This window comes from Leucopleurus acutus (genome assembly GCF_964270905.1).
Source record: "Leucopleurus acutus genome assembly, chromosome: 10".
Lineage (NCBI taxonomy): Eukaryota > Metazoa > Chordata > Mammalia > Artiodactyla > Delphinidae > Leucopleurus > Leucopleurus acutus.
Genome location: NC_139153.1, coordinates 1,227,301 through 1,252,883, shown reverse-complemented (window position 1 = coordinate 1,252,883; position 25,583 = coordinate 1,227,301). Strand labels below are relative to the sequence as shown.

The window sequence follows — 25,583 nt, the reverse complement described above, 5'->3', positions numbered from 1 at the left end:
ATATAAGCAATATATGATATTTTTGTCTGACTTACTTCACTTAGTATGATGATCTCTAGGTCCCTCCATGTTGCTGCAAATGGCATTATTTCATTCTTTTTTATGGCTGAGTAATAGTCCACTGTGTACATGTACCACATCTTCTTTGTCCATTCATCTGTCGATGGACATCCAGGTTGCTTCCGTGTCTCGGCTACTGTAAATAATGCTGCTATAAATGCATGTATCTTTTTCAGTTAGAGTTTTCTATGGATATATGCCCAGGAGTGGGACTGCTGGATTATGTGGTGGCTCTATTTCTAGCTTTCTGAGGAACCTCCATACTGTTCTCCATAGCGGCTGCACCAACTTACATTCCCACTAACAGTGTAGGAGGGTTCCCTTTTCTCCACATCCTCGCCAGCATGTTGTTTGTAGATTTTTAATGACGGCCATTCTGACTGGTATGAGGTGCTACCTCACTGTAGTTTTGATTTGCATTTCTCTGATAATTAGTGATGTTGAGCATCTTTTCATGTGCCTATTGGCCATCTGTGTGTCTCTTTGGAGAAATATCTAGGTCTTCTGCCCATTTTTTGATTGGGTTGTTTGTTATTGAGCTGTGTGAGCTGTTTGTATATTTTGGCAATTAAGCCCTTGTCAGTCACTTCGTTTGCAAGTATCTTCTCCCAGTCTGTAGATTGTCTTTTCGTTTTGTTTATGGTTCCTTTGCTGTGCAAAAAGCTTGTAAGTTTGATTAGGTCCCATTTGTTTATTTTTTGCTTTTATTTCTATTGCCTTGGGAGACTGACCTAAGAAAATTTGGGTATGATTTATGTCAGAGAATGTTTTGCCGTGATCGCTTCTGGGGGCTTTATGGTGTCCTATCTTATATTTAAGTCTTTAAGCCATTTTGAATTTATTTTTGTGTATAGTGTAAGGGAGTGTTCTAACTTCACTGATTTACATGTGGTTGTCCAACCTTCCCAACACCACCTGCTGAAGGGACTCCTTTCCCCATTGCATATTTTTGCCTCTTTTGTTGAAGATTAATTGACAGTAGGTGTGTGGGTTTATTTCTGGGCTCTCTGTTCTGTTGATCCATATGTCCGTTTTGTGTCAATACCACACTGTTTTGATTACTGTAGCTTTGTAGTATTGTCTGAAGTCTGGGAGGGTTGTGCCTCCTGCTTTGTTCTTTTTCCTCAGGACTGCTTTGGCAATTCTGGGTCCTTTGTGTTTCCATGTAAATTTTAGGATTATTTGCTCTAGTTCTGTGAAAAATGTCATGGGTAATTTGGTAGGGATCACATTAAATCTCTACACTGCTTTGGGTAGTATGGCCATTTTAACAATATTAATTCTTCCAATCCAAGAGCATGGGATATCTTTCCATTTCTTTGAATTACCTTCAGTTTCCTTTATTCATGTTCTGTAGTTCTCAGCATTACGTCTTTCACCTCCTTGGTGAGGTTTATTCCTAAGTGCTTTTCTGAGGTAATTTTAAAAGGGATTGTTTGTTTACATTCCCTTTCTGATATTTCATTGTTAACGTAAAGAAATGGAACCGATTTCTGTATTTTAATCGTGCATCCTGCTACCTTGCTGAGTTCATTTATCAGTTCTAGTAATTTTTGTGTGGAGTCTTCAGGGTTTTCTATATATAGTATCATGTCATCTGCATATAATGACAATTTTACCTCTTCCCTACCAATTTGAATACCTTTTTCTTCTTTTTCTTGTCTGATTGCTGTAGCTAGGACTTCCAATACTATGTTGAATAGAAGTGGTGGGAGTGGGCGTCCTTGTCTTGTTCCAGATTTTAGTGGGAAGGCTTTCACCATTGAGTATTATATTAGCTGTTGGTTTGTTATAAATAGTTTTTACTACGTTGAGATGTGTTCCCTCTTTACCCACTTTTATAAGGGTTTTTATCATGAATGGATGTTGAAATTTATCAAATGCTTTTTCTGCATCTATTGAGATGATCACGTGGTTTTTAATCTCTTCTTTTGTTGACGTGGTGTACCACACTGATGTGTGTACGCTGAACCATCCTTGTAACCCTGGATGAATCCAGATTGGTCACAGTGTATCATTTCTTTATGTGTTGTTGGATTCAGTTTGCTAATATTTCATTCAGAATTCTTACATCTATATTCATCAAAGATACTGGTCCGTAATTTTTCTTTTTTGGTAGTGTCTGTGGTTTTGGTATCAGGGTGACTGATGGTGGCTTCACAGAACGTCTTTGGGAGTAGGACAGGGACACTCCTGCACTCAATCTACCCTGGCAGCCTTGGAGCCGCCCGAACTGACTCCATGGTGACTTCCGCGTGGGATGGTGGAGCTCGGGCCCAGAGCTAAGTGGGAGCCATAGTCATGGGGTTGGGGGAATGGTCCTCAGTGTAGGAGGGCACATGATTTCTCCAAAGCCCAGAGCTTCTGCTCTGAGATGGGAAGTTATCAATCACAATTAATAACGGGCATACCTTGGAGCTATTCCAAGTCTGGTTTCAGACCACCTCAATATAGCGAATATCTCAATAAATCAAGTTGCGTGAATTTTTTGGTTTCCCAGTGCATATGAAAGTTATGCTTACACTATACTACAGTCTATTAAGTGTGCAATAGCATTATGTCTAAAGAAATGTACTTGCCTGAATGAAGACATACTTTCTTACTAAAAAATGCTAGCCATCACCTGAGCCTTCAGTGTTTTGTAATTCTTTTGCTGGTGGAGACTTTGAAACGTTGCAAGAATTACCAAAATGTGACACAGAGGCACAAAGTGAGCAAATGCTGTTGGGAAAATGGCACCGGTAGACTTGCTCCAGGCAGGGTTGCCACAAACCTTATTTGTAAAAAGCACAATGTCTGAGAAGCACAGTAAAACAAGGTCTGCCTGTACAGGGTCCTGCACAACCATGGGAGCAGGCTGTGGAAACAGATAATCCTGTCTCTGAATGGGTGACATCTCTGCTCACCTGCAGGAGAAACGGATGCCAAGGCACTGGCTGAAGACGGGTGAGGCGTCCACACGGAAGCGCAGCCGTGCATGTGCAGAGACTGGGCATCCCCGCGTCACTCATTCCACGGACATTTCCTGAGGGCCTACTGTGTGCCAGGCACTGTTCTAGGTACAGAAGACCCAGCAGGGACCAAGACAGACAAAGCCCCTGCCTCACAGGGCCATCAACAAGACAAAGAAAATGATGATGACCTATGCTTGGGAGACAAACAGCAGAGCAGAGGCTGAGACAGCTCTGGGGATACGGTTGGTCAGAGGTCTCGCTAGAAGGTGGCACCTGATTAAACGGATGGAGAATTCAGACTCACAAACCTTAAAATAACTAGACTTGATGCTTGTTCAGTTTCTAGAATCCAGCGGTCGTAACCCGGGACCCCGCGCCAGGGCAACAGCCCATCTGCTCAGCACGCCGGCCCTCCCAGCGGGTCTGTGAGCCCCTGTGCACGGAGCCGGGGACATTCCTTCTCCTGACTCCAAGCCAGCCTCCCTGCAGGAGGGGTGCTGAGAGTCAGTTGCTATGGAACTATTTCAACTGGCAGGGATCTGGAAGTGAAGAGCAGCTGCCTGTCCGCCTTCAGGGCCCCACCCGGGAGATTCAGGGGCTTAATCAGGCACGCTGGGAGCTCGCCCTGCAGTGGCGTGGCCCTGAGGCTTAGCAGCTGCTCCCTGACCCAGAGCTCCTGCCATAAGGTAGTCCGAGGCTTCACAGCCTTCTCAGTGATGTCCAAGCAGGATGCCCAGCTGTCCGCTGACCTCAGTGCATGGAGGCAGAGGGGACAGTCTCACCCAGTGGGGAGTTCAGCTGAGGGGCACTCCAACTTCTCAGCTGCTCGTGGCCACGGCGGCTCTGGACAGATGCCCCCGACACCACGCACGTATGGGCCAGGGGCTGCAGGCAGAGAAGGGACTGCTGGAAAAGACTCTCAGATTTCAAGAAAAGCCACGGTGGAGCCCTGGTGGTTTATAAGCAACTGTCAGAGGCTGGGGCTGGGCAGTGACACTCCTGGACAACATCTGTGCCTTGGTGCGGCTCACCCAGAGAAATAATGGTGGTCTGTGGGGTGGCCAACAGGGAGCGCCCTGGCCTCCCCCACCATGCTGCATGAGTAGGGGGTTACTAGGAACAAGGGAGGGAGAGAACTGGAAGCGCATGGGGGAAGCGCATGGGGGAAGCGCATGGGGGATGCAGGCTCCCCAACCCCCGACCTGGGAACCATAAGCCCCGCCCCCCACGACCTTCCTCAGAGGCACTGGGGTCGGAGCTGGTGCAACTCAAACGAAAGGCAAAATGCAGCTCAGGGCAGCGTGGTCACGGGTGAGGCCCCATGGCCATGAGGGCCCCTTACACAAAACAAACACCCCAGCAATGCCATGAGAAAGGTGTTGAATGAGGGGAGCAAAGCCCCAGCACCATGGCTGGAAAGGCCAAGAAACGGCCTCTGGATGGCCCCCACTGGAAGTGTCGATATCCAGAACATTCTGCCATAGCTGCGGTGTGACGACCAGGCAGACATGGGATGGAAAGTGCAGAACACCAAAGATGGAAAGCAGACGCTAAAGTAGCCACTAAAGAAGATCACCTTCGAGGAAAGACAGCCAACTTCTTGAGAGGAATGACGGAGGCCATGACAATGGCAGAAAATAAGAACAGAATTGTGTACCTGGTCAAACTATCTTTCAAAGGAAAGGATGAACTAAAATGAAGATAATTTCAGGGAAAATAAAACAGTTTTTTCTTTGCACAGGCAACAAAAGAGAAAATAGACAAATTGGACCCCATGAAAATTAAACATTTTTGTGCATCAAAAGACAGTATCAACAGAGTAACAGGCAACTCACAGAACGGGAGAAAATACTGACAAAGCACGTGCTGATAAAGGATGAATACCCAGAGTACAGAGAGAACTCCTGAAACTCAGCAGCAAAAGTCCCACTGAGAAGTGAGCAAAGGACGTGAATAGATCCTAAGCAGATACGCACATGGTAATAAGCAAACGCAGAGATGCTCAACATCACTAATCACTGGGGAAATGCACATCAAAGCCATAAAGAGACACCACCTGGTTACAAAGGCGGCTATTTGTAAAGGAGGAAAACAACCACACGGAAAAGAACAGGTGTTCACAGGGAGGGGAGAAATCAGCACCCCAGCACGCTGCTGATGGGGACGTAGTGGCGCAGCCGCCGTGGACGCCATTAGAGCAGTTCCTCAAACAACGAAACACAGAACCACCATGGGACCCAGCAATTCCACTTCCGGGCACGTACCCCAAAGAACCGAGAGCTGGGTCTCAAAAGAAGTATTTGCTCTCTCACGGCATTATTCGTTCACAGCTGAGAGGTAAAAGTACCCCACGCGCCCATCCTCAGATGAAGGCAGAAACAAACGTGGTCCATACGCACAATGGAGTATCAGTCAGACTTACAAAGGAAAGGAATTCTGGCTCATGTGACAACATGGATGAAGCCTGAGGATGTTACGCTCAGCGACGTGAGCCAGTCACAAAAGGACAAACACTGTGTGATCCACTTAGATGAGGCCCCTAGAGGGGTCAAATCCACAGAAACAGAAAGGGGCTGGTGGGGGCCGGGGCTGGGGAGGCGAGGGGAGGGTTAGTGTCTGATGGGGACAGAGCTTCAGGTTGGGAAGATGAGAAAGCCCTGGGCCTGACGGTGCCGACGGCCGCACAACAGTGTGAATGTGCTTAAGGCCACTGAACTGCACACTTCAAAATGGTTAAGATGGTAAGTTTTCTTATATGTATTTTACAATTTTAAAAAAATTAAAAGAAACAGAGTTTATCACGAAGTGGCAGTGTGAGGGCCTCAGGGTCCTGTTTTCCTGAGCTCATTCTCCTGTCTTTCCCAGGTACCACTCTGCCTGCTTGCTCTAATCTGCTTCCTGGCTTCCATCCTTCCCCCCGAACCCAACATCAGATTTCCCATTCTTTTATGAAAAGTTAAGCATCTAAAACACATCAAGAAAGTGGGAAAAAAATTAAAAAAAAAAAAAAAAGAAAGTGAAAAGAGGGAATTCCCTGGTGGTCTAGAGGTCAGAACTCAGCATTTCCACTGCCGTGGTCCTGGTTCAGTCCCTGGTCCGGGAACTAAGATCCTGCAAACAAACTGTGTGGCACAGCCAAAAAAAAAAAAAAGAAAGAGAAGAAAAAAGAAAGAAAGAAAAGAAAACTCAGAATGGGAGAAAAAATTCTGCACATCATGTATCTGATGGTGAACTTGTATCTATAATATATAGAGAACTCTTACAATTTAATAATGAAAAGACAAATAACCAAACTTAAAAATGGGCAAAGGATCTGAGTAGATGTTTCTCTAAAGAAAATATATAGCCAGTAAGTGGCCAATAAGCATACGAAAAGATGCTCAGTGTCACTAGCCACCAGGGAAATGCAAATCGAAACCACAATGATACACGACTTCACACCCACTTAGGCTGGCAATGGTCAAAAAGGCATACGATCACCAGCGTTGGTGAGAACCTGGAGGAATGGGGACCCTCGTGCACTAATGGTGGGCACGTAAAATGGTGCAGACACGGTGGAAACTAGTCCGGCAGTTCCTTAAATAACTAAACACAGAGTTACCATATGATCCAGCAATTCCACTCCTAGGTACAAGCCTAAGAGAATGAACGTATATCCACATGAAAACGTGTACACAAATGTGCACAGCAGCATCGTTCATAAGTCAAGAACTGGAGGCAACTCAAAGGCCCTTCAACTGATGAACGGATGAACAGTGTGTGGTCCATCCATGCAGTGGAATATCATTCAGCCATAAAAAGGAACGAAGCACTGACACAGGCTACCACAGGGAGGAACTCTGAAAACATTACACTAGGGGAAAGAAACCAGACACAAAAGGCCACATGTTGTGTGACTGCATTTATGTGAAGTGTCCAGAACAGGCAGATGGATGGAGACAGACAGCAGATGAGTGGGGCAGGGGCTGGGAGTGCGGAGAAAGGGAGGAAGTGGAATTTAAGGAGTATGGGGCCCTTCTGGCGCAACGACTGGGTTCTAAAAGGGATTACAGTGGTCACACAGCTGTGTGAACATGAAGCACTGAGCTGTATACTCTGAATGGTGAACTGTGTGGTATGTGACATGCAGCTCAGCAAAGCTGTTTAGGAAACAAAAATGAGCATTTCCTCTCCTGCCCAGTTCTCTCCCCGAACTTGCTGAGATCCACCACAGCAGTAGTTAAGACGGACACCTACACACACACACACACACACACACACACACACACACACACACACACACACACACACACACACACACACACACACACACACACACACACACACACACACACCATGCTCTTTTCATCCCTAGAATCCCTAGAAAACTGGTCTAGTCCTACTCTGTGCAGTGGAAACAGAACACAAGCCAGAAATGTAATTTTAAATTTTCTAGTGGCCACATCTGAAAAGTTAACAGAAACAAGTAAAACTTAATTTAATATCATCTTATTTAAGTCTGTCTCTCCAACAGACTATCATTTCAGCACATCACCAACGTAAACAAGTTACTGAGATATTTTACGCTGGGTGTGTACCCGCAGCACGTCTCAGGCCAGGCGGCCAGTCTAACTCTCCCAAACGACCAGCGGCAGAGCGTCAAGCAGCGTGGGGCTCGTTCCCTACATCCCACGTGACAGATCCATTTGGGCAAAGCCGTAAAAAAGAACGTGTTGGCTAATGTAACTGAAGGCCACGCAGATCTGTCTACAGGTGGGGCTGGGTCCAGGAGGTTTGTCTCCCTCTCCCTCATCTCTTGGGTCCATGTTTTTGAGTTGGTGTCACTCTTAGGCAAGTTCATGAATTCTGCCCCCCCTGCCCCCAGAACACCCCACATTAAGGAGTATTCTCCCTTTTTAACAGTCTCAGGGAAAACCGTCATTCCTATCAGGTGACATGCTGAGCCTGACCCGAAGGGATGCTCTTACTGGCCAGTCGGGGTCATGTGCCCATCAGAGGCGTGGCAGCCCCACTGGAGCATCCCCCCAGGTGAGAAGCGAGGAGCAGCTCCAAAGACCAAGGACTCAGGCCACAGGCAGAGTCCAACACCCGCGCCCTGAATCGCAGCCCAGTGCAGCCTCTGGGGTTGAAAACGCACACAGCTCTGCTGCTGTTCTGTTAATGTAATTTCTTAATTGTCCGTAACTTATCTAATCTTGCTCCCAAGCTTCTGCCCTGCTGAGAAGTAGAAACAAACCTTAAACGTTCAAACGTCTCAATCTGTGGTATTTAAACGGTGTCTTTTGGGAAAATGGCAAGTCCAGGTCGCAGTTCAACTCCCTAACAGGCCCTCCCTCCTTTTTGCTTCTTCCCAGGAGAGTGGTGGGGTCTGAGGCAAAGCTGACAGGGCTTCCTGACGCTGGGAAGGGGAGGTCTGTTCCTCTGCCGGCCTCCAGTGCCAGTGTCTCACGCGCTCAGGGCCTCCCTGTACAGCTGCACAGGTTGGGCACTGCACAACTCCATGGGGAACCGTCAGCTCAGACTGGAGTGCAAACAGGTCTTCCTGTAATTGTGTGGGCGGCAGCCCCGATCCCACTCACCTCTGGTCCTCGGCCTCAGTCCTCACTGAACGCCGCGGCCCGCGGGCAGGTGCTCCTCTGTCGTGGCTCCGGATGCGGCTCTGGTCCCCGCCCCCGCCCAGCAGCCTCCTCTTGCTGACTGCAGGCTCCTTCCTGCTGCTGCTGCCGGGCCCCTCAGCACCTCTGTGACCCAGGCCGCTGTCCCTCAGGCCTTCATCCTACCCCTTCCTCACCGGCTGGAGCAGGGGCCTCAGTCGGCCGGCCCCCAGGCCCGCGCCTGCGGCAGGGACCCTGAGTCCTCTGCACACTGAAACTCTGCTTGTGCCACGTGAGGAGGCCTACGGGGTTTAGGGCCCCTCCCTTCAGGCTGCGGCGGAGCGCGGAGGGGATTCCTTGGCTCGAGGCGGCCGCCACCCTCCAGGGTAGCGACTCGAACCGTCGGCCCGCAGGGTCCGCTAGAGCTGTTCTCCCCCTTTACCGACCAGGAGGCTGAGGCCGAGACACACACCGGCTCGCGGTCGCACGGCACTCGGTAGGAGACCCGGCTTCCAGGCCAGGAGGGCGGACTGATCATTTTAGAGGAATGTGTGTCTGAGAAACTCTATCTGAGAAATTCATTCAAGGAAGAGAAAAGAGGCTCTTTCTTGCCCTAAAAGCTGCTCCGCGCCCTCCCCCGCATCCCCTCCGCGGCGCCACACCTGTGTGTGTGATGTCGCAGGAGCGACCAGCCCACAGGGAGATACAGGCAAGGGGCGGGACCGGATGGACGAGGCAGGAAAGGCCCTTGGGCCGCGGGGCGGACGCCTGAGGGCGGCGGGGAGGGGGTTGCAGGGGGCTTCGGGGCACAGACCTGCCATCCAGGAGGCTGCGCCGTCCTCCTGTCGGGAAGGAGAGGCCGGAGGGCCGCGGCGCAGAACCTGACCGGAAGCGGAAGTGCAGGGTGGGAACTCGGGGGCGGGGCGGAGGAGGGCGGGGCCGGCACGTGGTAACTTCGCGCAGACCGCTGCTGGTGGTTAGAATTTCGTATTAGTTTCACTTTCATCGTATTATTTTTATGGCCATTTCCTATCGAGGGCAGGCGATACCGGTCATCCAGTGACGACAGCGCCATAAAGTTTCCGTTTAACAAATGTCTTCGAGTTAAAACGGGACAAGTGTGTTTAGAGGAGGCGGTTTGAAGGACCCGCGAAGGGAGAGGCCGCCGGGGTGGGGGCGGGGCCGCCAGCCGAGGCCTCGCGGGCCAAGGAGGGCGGTAACCGGAGCCTCGGACCCAGGGCCTTAGAGGAGGAGGACACAAAGCCAAGGGGCCTCATTCAGCAAACCACCTGGGAAAACTCAGTTTTGAGACAATTGAGATTCAAATATGCAAATACTAATTTTGACAATGTCACGGCGTTACATAAGGAAAAAGTGTTTATCCACTAAAAGTGAACAGGGCAAGGAACACGTGCTGGGGGGTGGGGGGATCTTCAGCTGGGCGCAGCAATGATGCCTGAACAGCCGATTTCTGAAACTAATTAGACCCCAAGCAAGCCGGTGGACAGACAGCTCTGTCCCCAGGTCCTCCTGTGTCCTGAATGCTACCAGCTTATAATAGTCGGTGTGGTCTGGGCTGTGCTGCAGAAACAACAGTTCTCCAAATGTCTGTGTCCTGCACAAGCTCACGCCATGCCCCCAGTGCATGCTGGCTGGCGGCCCTGCTCTCTGGAACCCTCACTCCAGGAGAGAGATGTCCGGCGCAGATGTGACCCGAGCATCTTCCACTGACACCCCCACAGTCAGAACGAGTCCCAAGGCCCCACCCAGCCATTTTCAGAAACGCCACACATGCCATGAAGCAACATCACCTGACAGGCTACGGGGTCTCCAGGAGGACCCGGAGGGGTGCAGCAGGGCCAAGGCCCCCGGAGACACACAGCCTCCAGATGCGAATCAGAGCCTGCCCTCCTTGCTTCCCAAAGAGCCTAGAACAGCCTCTGCTCCTCTTGGGCCTGAGGCCCCCTCTCAGCGGGGACGATCCTTGGCCTCACATGCTGCCCACCCCCCAGGCTCTGCTCCCTGATGGAGCACGCCTGGGTCGCCCCCGCCCAGGGGACAGTGTTCCCTCTCGGGTCTCCACGCTACTGCCCCTCCCCAGATGGCTCTCCCTGTCTGTCCAGCTGGCTGCCACCACATTCCCCCTCTGCAGTCACCTGGGTGCTACCTAGCCTTGCTCAGAGTCCCTGCTCCGCCAGCCACCCCATCACCAGGGCTTAGCGCAGAGCTTGGCACCCAGAAGGGCTCAGCCCGACATGCTGGACCGTCAGCCAGCCTCACCGCTGCTGCCCGGACACTCCCACCCCGTGCCCTGCCCAGAGCGGCTGGCGAGCCCCGGCCTTGACAACTGATGACTAACAGCCGGGAGGAGCCCACGTGCACGGCAATCAGAAGGCGCCACCCGCCCTGCCGCGTGGCGCTCCCTGCATAATCACACTTGATCACCGTGAGCGCTGATTGCGCCCAGAGACGGCGCCTGCTCTCAGGCTGGTGGGGCTGGGGCCCTCGGCAGCCTAATGAGGGTAATTGAGGCAGGGCTGATTGTGCCGGAAAGCCGGAGGGGACAGAGCTGTGGGGACAGGCTGCGTCACACCCCAAACAGGTCCGTGTTTGCTAAATCTGTTTCCGATGCAATGTCATGCTGATTACACTGATTTCCTTAGTGATTGAGCCTGGTGCCGAGCTCACTGCCTGCAGCCCTGGCTGTCAGGATGGGCCCATTCTGGAGCAGGAGGTACTGACGATGATTTATGGTCCACTGTCAGAGCTCTTGGGTCGGAGACACTGCAGGAAGGCAGGCTGGAGTGCCGCTGGGCTTCTCTGGGGACCTCTCTCCTGTGAGGCGGTGGCCGGCTTCCACTCCCACGAGGCCACTCCCCACCATGCCCCTCAGCTTCCTGTCTGTCTGGGTCACTGTGAGGTCCACACAAGTTCACTGGCCACGACAGTGGCTGAACCACGAGTGGGCCGTCAGCCTCATCACTGTAGCTGCCTGTGTCCGCCTGCAGAACAGGCACAAGCAAACGTGCAGGTCGCCCTTTGGGATCCATCACGCTCATCCCGTCCACACCCAGGCCTGCCTCTCCCAGTTGTCACCTCTGATAGCCACGCCCCCCCCCGGGCAGGAACGGCTGAGCCTATCGGGCCCTGGAGGAAACAGCCAGGGACAGATGGGGTGCTGCCCAGAGCCACACGCTGGGAGAGCCTGCACCGACACCTTCTCCGTCAGGGCAGGAAACCACCTACCAGAACCTTCATGGGACGGATTGATGGGCCTGTGCTGGGAGGGCCAGCACTGCCCAAACTGGGGCCCTCAGCTGCAAGGTTCTGAGTGGGGTGCTCCTAGCTGAGAAAATCTGGCACGCGCAGCTCCAACGCTGCTGCTCAGGGTGGGGACCCAGGCCAATGTCCAGGCTTCCCCAGGCCCTGGGGACTTTAACACGGTCTCCAGGGACCGACTGCTCTGAGCCGAGGCAGAACACCCAGGGGACCTGAGAACACTGTGTGGGCCCAGGTCAACAGGACCCCCTGGGTGGGGCTCGGGCCCTGTGTTTTCAGTCTCAGCTGATGGTTCCCCGGTGGGCCGGGGGCCCGGAGCACAGGAGCTCTGTGATGCCACGCCCCCTGAAACACAGCTGGCGGAGGATCTGCACCTGTGGTCCTGGGGAGGCCCTGCTGCACTGGCCACGTCCTGAGGGCAGGAGTCCCGGCATCTCGGGTAATGCTGAATGCTGCCGCGGGGGCCGGGGGGGGGGGGGGGGGGGCGCGGGCTGTGCCTGCTGCTCTGCTGGCCGCGTGGCCCCAGCCCAGGACCCTCCCCCTCCCCCACCCCTGAGTAAGGAGAGCCCAGAGCCACGAGTTTTAGCAAAAATGTTTATTCTCTCCTTAATGTGTGTGTCTTTACAAGTACTAAATCTGAGACAGTAAACTAGGAAACGGCCGTGTATTTACACAGCCCGCGAGCCACGCCGCCCCCGGGGAGAGGCAGCGGCAGAGGGGCCGCTCAGGCTGCCGAGCCATCGCTCTTCTTTTGGGTGGGGGTTTGCGGCGTCAAAGGACAGCTAATCGTGGGCTTCGTCTTAAAAATATCTCTCTCTCTCTAAATATATCTATTCTAGCTTGTGTAGCACCAACGGCGTGAGCCCTCAGCTCCAGCACTGGCGGCAGAGCCAGGCGGGGCTCGCTCAGCAAGGGCAAAGCGGGGAGGGCGGGGGGACCTCTCCCGTGGGCCTGGGGCCTGGGGCCCGGGTCGGGGAGTGCGGGCAAGCTCGAGGTATATGGAGAGGCCAGGCTCCCGACCGAGGCCGAGCTGTCCCTGGCGCTCCTGAGACGCGTGTGAGCGAGGGCGGGAGGGGGCCCGGGGCGGCGGGCAGTAGCAGCAGTGTCGGGGCGGGCAGGCATCCTGGCACACCGCCCCACACCACAGTCCAGAGCCCCGGCCCTGGGGCTGCAGAGGGGCCTTGGGGGCCACCCACCTGCACAGAGCAGCGCTCCCATGCCACACTCCAGCCACCCTCAGGCCAGAGCCGGAGCTCGGGGTCCGAGTGCCCGGCAGGAGGACGGGGATGTGACGGCAGGCGCCTGGGCCCAGTGCCGGAGGCGCGGTGGAGCCAGCAGGACCCTGGAGACGAGCCAGGAGGAGGACTTGGCCCGAGTCCAGCCCCGGGAGAGGAAGGTGCGGCCGTGCTGCGGGGTGGGCTGCAGGCGTAGGTCAGCGATCGGCTCGTGTGTAAACAGACGGCGCTAAAGTGCTTGCGCAAGCACTCCGTGAGGCCTCGCGCCCGCAGGGCCGGCTCCCCTCCTGCGTCACCACCGCCCAGCCCGCCGCCCGTGGGGCAAGCACGGGGCCGGGGAGGCCCGAGGAAGGGGGGCTGGGACTGGGTTCTGAAGACGGCGGCGCAGCGGCCCAGGAGCCCCCTGACCCGAGCGGGGCTGGAAGAACGGGGGCTTCGCTCAGAAGCAGCTTCAGGGAAGACTCGGGGGGAGCGAGACCCACACCCGGACGGAACCCTGCCCCGGCCAGCGCCCGCCCGGCCTGAGCTCCCGCTGGACACCCGCCATGCGGGGGGCCCGAGCCCTGCTCAGTGCCCACGGGGCCCAGGGACCCCTGCACCCCGGTTCCAGGAGCTTCCTGAGTCAGGAGGGGGCGGATTTCACCCCTCCTCCCGCGAGGGAGCAGCTCCTCAGCTGACGGAGGTGTGCGGTCTGGCTCACGCTGCTTGGGGGGGTACCCAAGACGGGCGGCCGGGGGCGTGGGGCCGGCCACAGCTAGCTGTCCCTTAAAGTCCGCGGGAATCTGTAGTACCGTCGAAAAAGTGAATTGAAAAGGGAACAGGCCACTGCCTTCACAAGTGACTGATTAATTAAAAAACATGAAAAAAGGGCCTAACCACCTCTAGTATTCAACACTTGCAGTTTTAAAAAGATCAAGTCAGACTAAACGCTAGCACAGTCATGCAGGAATCCACGGCCCGCGTCCGGGAAGCTCTCGGCCCGAGAAGTCCTCTCCTTCTCACGTCAAAACGAAAACAGGACGACCCGCAGGTCGAGGGCGGAGGCCTCGGGGGTGCTGCAGCGGGGAAGCTCTGGCCACTTTCTCCACGACCATTTGGTATTGCTTTCCCGCTACCTTAATTCTCTTATTCTAAAGTGTAAAATTTCTCCTTCTCCAGGTAACTATACAGGACCCCACTGGGGCTGGAGACAGGCTAGAACCACATATATATGTATATATATATATGGATATATATGTACAGATTTTTTAATTAAAAACGCGCTGTTTTGCTCGCTGAGAGCAGGACGGGCAGACCGGCTCTGCAGGCCCCCCGGTCACTGCGTCCTGCTCCCAGCCAGGCCAGGGGGTGTGGTCCGAGGCCCCCGTGGCCCCGCTGCTCAAGCAGAGCACAGCAGGACCCCCTTGCTCCCCTAAAAGACGAGCAACAGCCCCCAGATATCCCTCCACTCCGAGGGACCAGCACGCTGCTGAAGGGCCAGACTGACGCCGCTGGGAGGCGGGTGGGGGCCGGGGAGCGGGGAGGAGGGTGCTCGGGGCTGCTCCCGGGACCTCCACAGCCAAGAGCTCAGCCCGGGACGGGGGCGGGCGCGGTGGGGGGAATAAATAAGGGGAACGTGCACGCATGACCCGCAGCCCCAGGCCCCAGCGGCTCCCAGAGGAACAGCCCTGAGGACGGAACGGGATCCGAGTCCTTCTGGAAGTCACTTGGGCCCCGCGTGGAGCCGTCCTGCAGCCCCTCCATGGGAGGGAGCCGGGGGCCTCTCTCTGGGCGAGGTCGACGTGGCGCTCTGGCCTCGGCCGCGGAGAGCACGCGGTGAATCGGAGGATGGTGGCGGCGGTGCACTGGTGCGTGTGGTGTTGCCGGAACGTGGCAGGTGGGTGGTGACGCCTGGACCCACTTCAGCTCGCTGTGGCTGGGCCCTGGGCATTCAGCCTCCCCGTCCGGCCGCCAGCCACGCCCCAGCCCTCAGACTCTGCCTAGGGAGCCACGCCCCAGCCCTCAGACTCTGCCTAGGGAGCCGGGCACAGCTGACCCCCTCCCAGCCCCTGGGCCTGGCCCTCCTGGCCTCGGCAGCCCAACCTCTCCCTATAGGAGAACTCCTGCTTCACCCCCGGGGCCTCAGCAGCAGTCACCCACTGTCCTGAGAAGGCCCCCGGCCACACCTGGGCTCCCCAGCCCCACGGCAAGCAGCTCTGGGCGTGGAAGGTGCTGCAGGGCACCGTCTCACCAACACCAATTAAGAACCGGGACCCCCGCAGGCGGGAAGGGGACAGGGGCGGCGAGGGGGGCCAGGACTGCACACCCGGCCCCCAGCGCAGGGCACCTGGTACGGTTGGGGCGAGGCTGCCTCCGTGGACCTCCCAGCTCCGGCTGCTGCACAGGGCCGCCCCCGAGGGCCCTCTCACTCTCCTGCTGGCCAGGCAGTCATGGCCGATGGCTCAGCTGCTCAGGGCCATGGTGTCCACCACCTGCTCCAACTTGCTCCGGAGCCGCTGCCGCCGTGCCTGCTCGTCCTTCTCCAGGGCCGTCAGGATCTGTGGAGGTGGGAGGCGGGCATCAGGCCTGTCCGGGGCTCGGGGTAGCACACAGCGGCTGTGTCCAGAGTGGGCTCCAGGCTGAGGCCACTTTGTCCCACCCACTCTCAGCTGAGGGACCTGGGCCTGGAGCCGGGACCCCCAGACCCCGCGACCCCGGGGTCTCCATCCGCCCCTCATCCCCCAAAACCACCCGAACAGGGCTCAGGTCCCCGCCGGCCCTCCAGGCCCCCGAGCCCCAGGGCCTGCCCCCTGCACCCGCGGGTCCTGCTGGGCTCTGTGCTCACACCCCAGTCTCCCGCGGCGGCCAGTCAGCCCCCAGCACGTGGCCGTGCTGCCGTCTCCCTCCACAGCCCCATCGCCCCGCGTCTCTGCACCCCTCATAGCACAGCCCCTCGGGAAGCACCGCAGCCCGCCACCCCCATGCTCTGACCTGCCACCAGGTCTCCTGCGCTCACCGCCCCATCCTCTCAAACCCACACAAAAGTTGGAGCTGGCGCCTGAGCCCTCCAGCTCCTGACGTGGTCCCTGCAGCCGGGCAGCCCGGCCACAGCCCCTGCTCCCCCGCTCCCCGCACCTGGCAGTCAGGCTCCGTCTCTGAACCCCAAAGGCCGTCTCCCTCGGGAGCAGCCCAAGACCCTACAGCCTGCACACCCGGCGACGGCCCCGCCACCCCCTCCTCCCAGGACATTCTGATTCAGCCTCGCACGGCCTCTGCCATTCTGCATCCGGCCTGCTCTGGCCTCGGGGCCTGGGCTCTGGCCGGGCCCGCCCTGCCCCTCCGGCCCTGCGCTCCGTCCATCCAGTGCAGCCCACGAGTCAGTCGTCCGTCCCGATGTCTCAGGGAGGCCCAGCTCCACGCGCGCCCGGCTCCAGAAGCAGATCGGGTGCCGAGGGTCGAGGATGGCCTGTGCCCTGCCCTGGAGATGCGCCCAGACCCATCAGGCAGCCCGGGCTGGGGCGGGAGCACGCTCGGTGAGGCTGGCGAGCTTACCTCGTCCTTGTACTTGCTGATGTAGGAGTAGATCTCGTGTAGGGCACTCATGCTGTTGAACTGGCTCAGGTGCAGCCGCGACTGTTCAGCCAGGTACGCGCTCATGTCCTGGTCGCTGATGGCGGGCATCTTGGCGATGTCCGCGTAGTACCTGCAGCGGGCGGGCGTGCGGGCGCGTGAGCTGGGTCCCGGCCCCTCCCCCGCCCAGCCCCGGGCCCGCGCCCCCACCTCTCCACCCAGCTCTTGTAGTTGGGGATGTCCTTGGCGTAGAGCAGCTTGTTGGAGGGCGAGTCCTTGCCCAACTTGTGCTCGGACGTCGAACAGGAGTCCATGAAGGTCTGGGCCACCACCGACAGGCAGGCGTCCGTGATACTGCTCTTGTGGATGTCGAAGACGAACTGCGGATTCTTGATCACGTTCACCCAGAAGCGCAGGGGCAGGCTGCGGGCAGGCGGGCGCACGGTCGGACGGGCCTCGGCGGCCCTCGGGCCGGCGGGGAGCGGGGGCTGACCTGTGGCCTCACCGTCCTCCCGGCTCTGGCCTTCACGGTGACCGTGGATTTCCATGCAGCCGGGGACACAGGCCCAGAGAGCTGGGCCGTGAGCGAGGGCTGCTCCTGCGGGCCAGCCCCTCCCCACGGGCCCAGGGCTGCTCCTGCGGGCCAGCCCCTCCCCACGGGTGTGCACACCCACAGGCTCTCTCGCCCTTGGGCACCCACTGTGCTCGGCTGCAGTCCTCCAGGCCTGAGTGCCTGCTCACGGCTGGGCCGGCTCCCCTCGAGTCTTGGTGACAAGACAAGGAAGGGGGCCAGCAGACGCAGCCCCACTACAGCTGACCCCGACCCAAAGGCCACCTCTATGACAACCCTCAGCTGGGCCAGCGACAGCCTCTGGCCACGTGTCGCTGTTTAAACTCAAATAAAGTTAAAGATTCAGGGGCCCGGCTGCACCGGTTACGTCAGATACCCCTAGTCACACGTGGCCACGTGCGTGGCACAAACCTAGAACTTTCTATCACCCCAGAAAGGTCCCCTGGACAGTGCTGACCTACACGTGCCCGGCGGACCCCCTCAAGGGCCGCGGGCAGCGCAGGTGGAGCTGCAGGCCCAGGGTGGGTCCGCTTGGAGAGGACCTGGGCTGCATCCCAGGTGGGGGGGCAGCAGTGTACAGGGAGGAGCCGGGTCGCGGGGAGGAGAGGCCAGAGGCACAAAGCTTGTGAGGACCAGGCAGGCCCCGCCAGGGGCCCGGGCAGCTCTGGAGGCAAAAGCCGGACCGGCAACGAGGGGGCGACGGGACTGAGCCCCAGGAGCGTTTGCTGTCGCTGCAGCCAGCACGGGACGGGCCTGCCCCACGGAGCCCGCTTCTCACGCAGAAGCCCACACACCTGCACGCAGCCGCGCACGCCCAGAGGCACGCACAGACACACGTGTGTACACCGCCCCCACCCACATCCGGTCCCACAGGTGGGTCAGCGGATGCCCCCGATGGCTGAGTCAGAGAAGCCCAGACGGAGAGGGACCAGCCTCCTGGCACTGCGGCCCCCAGCCGAGCCGGGCTGCCCCCAGGTCCCAGGCTTCCTGCTCCAGCGGGGACCTCGGCCCCGCCCCCGCCCCGCCCCCACCCCAGGCCGGTACCAGTTGCTCTTCCAGGTGTGGCGCACGTCCGCGTCGTGGATCTGGTGCTGGTCGGCCTGCTCGTCCAGGAAGTCGAACATGTACTTGATGGCCAGCGGCAGGGCCGAGCCCCGGTGCGCCGTGCTGAAGATGGTCTCGAAGAGGTCGTCCACGAACTTCTGCAGCGTGCCCTGTGGGGGGGCGGGGCACAGCTCCAGCGGCTGCCCCGGCCCCGTGTGGCCCGCCCGGGCCCCCGCCCTCCGCCCACCTTGGTGGCCAGCAGCCGCGTCAGGTAGATCTCGGAAACCATCTTGCTGCCCCGGTCGCCCTCTCGCTGGTCCAGGTGGTCGTGGTTCTTGACCAGGTGCCACAGCTTGGTGCCGCTCTCCAGGTCGGGCGTGATCATGGGCGTGCGCGAGCGCAGGCTGTCGGGGCTGCTGGCGGTGCGCAGCATGCTCTCTGCGGGCACCGTGCCGTCAGCTGCTGCGTCCCGCCCCCCCCCCCCCCCGCCCGCCCGGCACCAGGTTGCTGGGCAGGCGGCTCCCCGGTGTGAGCCTCAGCTCCCCCCCGACAGCTGGGGTCGTCCGCCCCCACCTCCCTGGGTTTCTGGGGACGGTGCTGCCCGGGGAAAGGCCGAGGGTCCCCGGGACAGGCTGTAACCAAGCCGTCCCAGGCTGCCGCAGCAGCGCCCAGAGCGGCATTCTGTCCAGGTCGGTGGTCTGCCCGTTGCCCCCACCGGCCCTCTGCCCCTGCCGGCGCTCACCGTATCTGCTGAGGGACTTGGTGAAGGTGGACGAGTTGGAGATGTTGTAGGCAGACGTCTGCTTGGGCACCAGGGCCACCGAGGACCCATCCGTCACCTACGGGCAGGGGGCCGGGTGATGCGTGACCCACCACCCGCAGCTGGTCTCTCACCTGGGCCTCAGCCTGCCCCCCAACTCTGGGCGACCCCCACATGTGACCGTGCCCTCTCCTCCTGGAGTGTGGCCCCCAGCCCTGAGCCCCGTCGTGGAGAGAGGGGCCCGAGCCATGGCCGCAGGTTGGGGGTCACCTGGTAGTGCGCCAGCGTGTTCAGCCTCTTCCAGTCGTTATCGATCTTGGTGGTGACGTCCTCATCCTGCAGGATGATGCGGGCCATGCGGCCCTGACGCCACTCTGCGGGGGAGGGGAAGGCTGGAGTGCTGCCCTGCCCCTTGCTCCCTGCATCAGGACAGGCCCGGGGGGCAGGGTCCCAGGGGCCCGAGTGAAGGCTGGGCAGCAGAGGGACAGGCCCGGCCCAGGGCAGAAGCCCAGCCCCTCGGGCAGCCCCCCGCCCGCCCAACCCTGGGCAGCCCAGCCTTCCGGAGCTCCTAGCCTGGCACTCAAGGCCTCCCTCCATCGCGGCCCCAGCCTCACCCACCAAGGGACCAGCCCGGTCCAGCCCGGCTCTGCCCCCCAGGCCCTTCCCACTTAGCAAGTGCCCCTGCCCACGCCCCGCTCGTGAGCCATCTTGAGAGCCCCCACCCGCTCCAAGGGCCCACCTGCTTCCTAGAGCGCACGGGGACCCCACCCCTGCCCCCACCAGCAGGGGCGCAGTCCTCTCAGTGCCACCCTGCTTCCACCACCCCGGGGAGCAGCCTACAGACCCAGCCTGGGTCACGCACCCCTTCCCTCCAACCCTCCGGGCCAGCGCCCAGTGCTTGGACGACGCGACAGAGCCCCTGCCGGGCTCACCCAGGTCCATGTCCCCGGCCTTGGGCCGCTGGGAGTAGGGCACGCCCTTGTACACGGCGTCCAGCAGCTTCTCCTTGACCTGCGTCACCGTGTCGCAGTTCAGCCCCTTCACCGGCACCTCGGGCGCGTTCTCGTTCTCGGGGTTCACGCAGTTCAGGGTCTGCAGGTGGGAGCGCAGGGCGTCAGCCCCCTCCCCCTCCCTGGCGGGCGGGGAGGGGCGGGTGGGCGGCGCTCACCCGTCAGCCCCCTCCCCGTCCCTGGCGGGTGGGCGGCGCTCACCAGCGTCTTGTAGTCGATCTGCTGGCGGATGAGCTTGTCCTCGCTCAGGGAGTAGCGCGCCTCGCCCGTGATGGCGTCGATGGGGCCCTTCTCCATCTGCTGCTTGATGGCGCAGAACAGCAGGAAGAGCGGCTCCCCGGCGCACTCCTGTGGGCGGGCGGGCGGCGTCAGGCTCCGCCCCAGCCGCTGCCCCGGGGCCCCCCCCCCCCCGCCCCCGCGGAGATGGGCATGAAAATCCCGGAAAACGACCTCAGCAAAGGGGCCAAGCGGGGAGGACCAAGGCCGGTCAACCCCAGCTGAAGCCTCGCCCGGTTCAGGCCTCGGCAGGACCACGGCCCAGGCGCCACTCTGCCCAAAGCAGCCAGTGTTGCATGTGGTTGAGGCGCAGGCTCCGGTGCCGCCCCCACGGCCCAGGGGACTACAACGGGTGTGACCATCATCTATCAGATGGGGGGGCCCCCTCAGCTAGGACTCGCCTGCAGGAGAGGGCCGCCCCTCCCTCCAGAGCACGTGGCCGACGCACTCACAGGTGCAAACGCACCAACCCAGGGCAGGAGGCTGGCAGGGCGGCTGTCCGGGCACTCGGGGAAGGTCTGCGCTGCCCATCTCCGACCACGTGCCGCCTCCCGCCCCCACCGCAGCCACTGGGAGCGTCCCCACCTCAGGGCCTTTGCACCTGCTCCCCCTACAACCAGAGCTCTCCCCCTCAGGTCTTCACTGCCCCTTCCAGACCCCACCCGACATCCCTTTGTCAGAAAGGCTCTCCCGGGCCCTGGGCCGAGCCCGCTGGCCCTCACTGCCATCACGCAGAGCCAGCCCTCTTCGATGGTCTTGTTTGCTTCCCTGCCATTTCCCCTCTGGAGTGGAAGCTGCCTGCCGCAGCCCAGGGCGTGCCTGGCCCCGCCCGCTACATCCCCAGTGCCCAGCACGGAGCGGGCGCGTGGGGGGCTCTACGGACGCTGCTGGACAACAAACACCGTTAACAGCTGCGGAAGGAGGACTCCCGTCCCGCCCCCGCCAGAGGGCTGCCCCGACTGCAGTGACCAAGCTGCTGCGTGCCCTGCACAGCTGAGTCCCCACCTCAGCCGGACACAGGCCCCTCTCGTCTCGCCCCCCCCCCAACGGAGCTGGGAGCGAGTGTGGCCCTAGCAGGCAGCTGCCGGCCTGCTCCCTGGCCCACCAAGAGTGGCTCTGCCCGGAACCAGATGCTCCAGGCAGCTCGTTAGCATCTGCGGTGATTAAAGAAACAGCTGCCAGGGAGTGGCAGTGAGCACAGGTCATCCGGAGACCCTCCAGCAACACGCCCATCTCTGAAATCGTTTCATCTGCAAACTTGGCTGCATTACATCAGCTAGGACAGAGGCCCAGCCGTTAACAGCTGCTTCTCCCTGCAGACGCCACGAGACTTACTCCCCTCAGAAGAAAAGGGGCACCTCAGGAGGTCAGAGGGTGAGGTTACACAGCACATCACGAGAAGCCAGGATTCGAACCCAGACAATCTACCGCTAAAGCAGCTGGTCCTTAAAAGCCAAGCGTCCTTACAGAACATGCAGGCTGAGCAGGGTGTTCACTCCCAGCCTGGCTGGCAGGCTCTGACCCACTCCCACAGGCCCGCCCAGATGCCGGGAAGCAGGAACCGAGGAGCAGAAAGGCTCTGAGACTGGGAAGGCCCAGAACGCAGCCCTTCCCTGCTGGGCCCACTTCCTGCCCAGGGAGGAGGGCGACCTCGGTGACTCTCAGGCCCAGCCGGAAGAGATGTGCAGAGACTGCCAGTGAGCCTCCAAGTGAAAAGGTGACACGAGGACAGGCTGTTCGATAAACGTTAGAACAAGCCCTTCTCCAGTCGGGAAAGAAAATCGAGTGAGATCCCTGCCTCGCGCCGTATACTAACAGAAAACATTCCTCGGCGTAACACGAGAGCTGTAAACGACAGGAAAGTTCAACATTCCCTTGGGACTTCCCTGGCGGTCCAGTGGTTAAGATGTCACCTTCCAGTGCAGGGGGCGCGGGTGCGATCCCTGGTCGGGGAGCTAAGATCCCACATGCCCCAAGGCCAAAAACCAAAACATAAAACAGAAACAATCCTGTAACAAATTCAACAATGACTTAAAAAAAATTCTCGTAAAAAAATTTCTTTTAAACTTCTTTTTTCAAAGAAAGCGGGCCTCCTCTGAACCCCCTCCTCCAGGTTCCCAGAGACGACTTAATGAGCACGTGACCAAGTCACGCGGTCTGCAAACAGGTGCGCTTTACAGGAAAGGCACAGCTCTGTTACTGCCACCTGTCCTACACGACGACAACGTCGTCGTACTCTGGGCATCACTGGGCCACCACCCACTGGGCGAGCCGCACCCAGCCCGACCCCCTCCCCTCGGGACCTCGCGCCCACCTCAGGGCCTTTGGTCCCCATCTGGCTACCTCCTGCCCCGCCTCATGCTCACATCTCACCACCCCATCCACGCTTTCACGCCCCTGTGGACACCCCGCCCCCTTCCCCATCTGCGCCCCTCAGCCCAGCCAGGACTCTGTCCTGAGCACTCTGCGCCGCAGCAGCTGGGCTCAGCATATCCTCCATGGAGGACGGAAAGCCCCACCGCCATCCCCGCCTCGGGACACTGCAGCGAGCGGAGCCGGCAGAGCCACACGGAGAGCAGACCCAGGCCGCCTGCGTCACGAGGCTCCACGGCCCGCTCCCTCACCCACCGTGGAGCGCTAACCAGGGGCCACCATGCGAGGACCGGGCCCGGCTGCCAAGCCTTCGGGTTTTTCAAGGGAAGCCAGACAGACATCTGGGTCTGATGACCTCCCAGTTCTAAAATGCAGGCGACCCATCTCGCTGCTCACGGCCCTGACAAAGTCCGCCTGGACCCACGTCTAGCCGGCCTGCAGGCTGTACCCGTTCTGAGAACAGCCTGGCTCCCCGGGGTCTGTCTGGGGGTCGGGGCTCTCCCAGCCCGAGAGGGAACTGTCTGGGCAACAACAGTGGAAGCCCAGGCAGCTGCCCGCCTCCTCACAGCAGGGCCAACAAGACCCACCGCCCCCAGGCGCCTCCTCAGGCTGGCCCACACACACGCCCCTGCCCGGGAGCTCCCTCCGACCTCAGGTCTGGGCCACGGGCACTGCGTGAGCCCCACCGGAGCCTGGACGCACGCCCCAGCTCCGTCACGTGCAGCTGCGGGACCCACGTCGGACCCCGGCGGCTGAGTGAGGACAGGACGGCCTCCAGGAGGGGCAGGGAAGAAGCGAAGGGACAGCCGCGAGCCAGGGGGGGTCCTGCCGAGGTCCTGGCCCCTTGGTGTCTCGGCTGAGAGCCCACCAGTCACCCCTGGCCTCCCACCCCCACCTGGGGCCCCCCGCGGCCCACCCACCTTGAGGAATTTGTACAGAAGGAAGGTGAACCAGTTGGTCAGCATCTTCTCTGCCACCGACTCAGTCCTGGGAACAGAACACACGCAGGGGCGGCCTCAGTCCTACCGCCAGGCCCGCCCACACCACCACCTCGCCACCCCACCCTCCCCGGGGCCAAAGGTCAGGCCTCGGCCTCAGAGCAGGTGTCGCCTCGCGCCGAGGGGTCCCAGACGAGGCAAGCCCCGGAGTGGGTCCCCAGAACTGCAGCGGCGGCGCCTGGGCTGCGCCGGTGGGCGCACTGCCGTGGGGGCAGGCACGGGGCGCAGACTCACCGCCGCAGCAACAACTTCGGGTGGTTCTTGCTTTCCAGGTTCTTCTCGATGAGGTCGGACAGCAGCTGCTTGAGCACGCCCGTGGCGTACTCCATCTCGCCCTGCAGGGCCGTCATGACGAGCGAGGCCACGTTGCCGCGGTCCCGCATAGAGAAGCTGCGCTGGGCCTCCAGCGTGCGGATGAAGGTCAGCAGGAAGTGCTTCTTGGTCAGCAGCTGCCCGAACAGCGTCAGAGACTTCTCCACGTTAGCCTGCACCTGGGGGGCCGCGGGCCTGCTCAGACCTCAGAGAGCATCGGCCCCTGCTGGCTGAGGGCCCGTCTAGGCTCCGGTACAAAGGGCGGGTCCCTGAGCTGCAACTGTCCTAGCAGAATGGACGGGGCCTGGCAGCTGCGTGAGAAGCCACAGCAGGCAGAGGCCCGGGGCACAGCAGCGTGCGGGGGCAGAACGGAAGCCTGCTCCAGCCACCCTCTGTGTGGCCCAGCTCGTCCACCGGGCACCAGGAGTGCCCGACAGCCCCTCCCAGCCGGCACCAATGCAGAAACCACCCTCCCCCTTCACAGAGGACACTCAGGTCCAGAGAGGGGAGCAGCGCGTTGCAGCCACACAGCATTGAGGTGGGAAAGGGCCGACGGAATGCCAGGCACGGCTGGTTCCAGGTCCCCGCTCACTCTTATCTGCCCCCAGGCTTGTCATAGCATGACACAAGGCTCCCAGCCCAGGCAAGACAGGTGACAGGTACCAGAAAGGACACACAGTCACAGCTAAGAGAACGGTCAGACCGGCCCGGCAGACGGCAACGCCGGGAGAGACACCTGATGGCGGATGGGGAAGCCCCAGCATGGCAGACACCCCAGCAAACAAGCAAGCAGTGAGCAGCCCAGGGCGTCCTGGGCCCGAGCCAGTGTGACAGGAAGGCCCGCTGAGGTGCAGCTCGAGAGGGAATGTCCCACCACCACAGCCACGTGAGGGGGCTGACTCCCCAACATCCGCGGGGTGCAGGACGCGACACACACGCCCCCCACAGAGCGCAACAGAGCAGACTCGCTGAGCCCCTACCCGTTCCGAGCTGGGGGCCCTGGGCGTCTGGCCGGCTACTGGGCAGCCCAGGAGGACAGGGGTGCCAGGCGGCTTCCCCTCGGCAGGCTCGGGGGCCGCGTCGGCCGCGCAGAGCCCAGCTGAGCGCCCGCACCTCCCGACACTCATGGCAGCAGCCCCCCTGGCTCAGTGAAGCTTGGCACCCAGGCCCACCCAGGAGCCAGGCCGGACGAGCTGCAGGTGGTACACAGTAAGCTAGGGGCCCAACGAAACAGAGCTGGGCCCTGGGGAGCCCAGGCTAAGGGTGGTTTGCTGGGGCAAGGCCCCCCACACCCGGCCCCCCTCCCAGCAGTCTCGAGCCCGCCCCCAGGACCCTGCCGCCCCAGCACCCAAGGAGCCCCCACAGGCAGAGGCAGCGCCTCTGGAACCCCAGCCAGCAGCCCACCTCCATCTCCTTGAGCACTGGGTGGTCCTCGATGCCGGGGAAGAGGACCCGCATGGCGTACGTGCGGTAGTCAAGGAACGGGATGCCAGCACCGTCCAGGTCGTTGGTCAGCTCGTGGATGTCCGTCTGCAGCTCCGCAAAGGCTGCGGCCAGACGAGGTGTCA

General features: G+C 59.8%; 1 protein-coding gene across 1 annotated transcript in view; it reads right to left on the bottom strand.

The window, feature by feature from the left end:
• Nucleotides 1-15,563: 15,563 nt before the first annotated feature.
• PLXNA1 (plexin A1) overlaps nucleotides 15,564-25,583 on the bottom strand; it is a gene marked incomplete at its 3' end in the record, with an annotated part of 35,863 nt that continues 25,843 nt past the window's right edge. The window contains exons 20-31 of the mRNA XM_082847754.1: nucleotides 25,420-25,562; nucleotides 23,938-24,194; nucleotides 23,626-23,692; nucleotides 20,258-20,404; nucleotides 19,979-20,138; nucleotides 19,317-19,420; nucleotides 19,029-19,125; nucleotides 18,534-18,724; nucleotides 18,287-18,456; nucleotides 16,882-17,094; nucleotides 16,654-16,804; nucleotides 15,564-15,659 (exon numbers count right to left, since the gene is read on the bottom strand). Of these exons, the coding sequence (XP_082703880.1) occupies nucleotides 15,564-15,659; nucleotides 16,654-16,804; nucleotides 16,882-17,094; nucleotides 18,287-18,456; nucleotides 18,534-18,724; nucleotides 19,029-19,125; nucleotides 19,317-19,420; nucleotides 19,979-20,138; nucleotides 20,258-20,404; nucleotides 23,626-23,692; nucleotides 23,938-24,194; nucleotides 25,420-25,562 (1,796 nt within the window). The remainder of the gene's footprint in view (nucleotides 15,660-16,653; nucleotides 16,805-16,881; nucleotides 17,095-18,286; nucleotides 18,457-18,533; nucleotides 18,725-19,028; nucleotides 19,126-19,316; nucleotides 19,421-19,978; nucleotides 20,139-20,257; nucleotides 20,405-23,625; nucleotides 23,693-23,937; nucleotides 24,195-25,419; nucleotides 25,563-25,583) is intronic.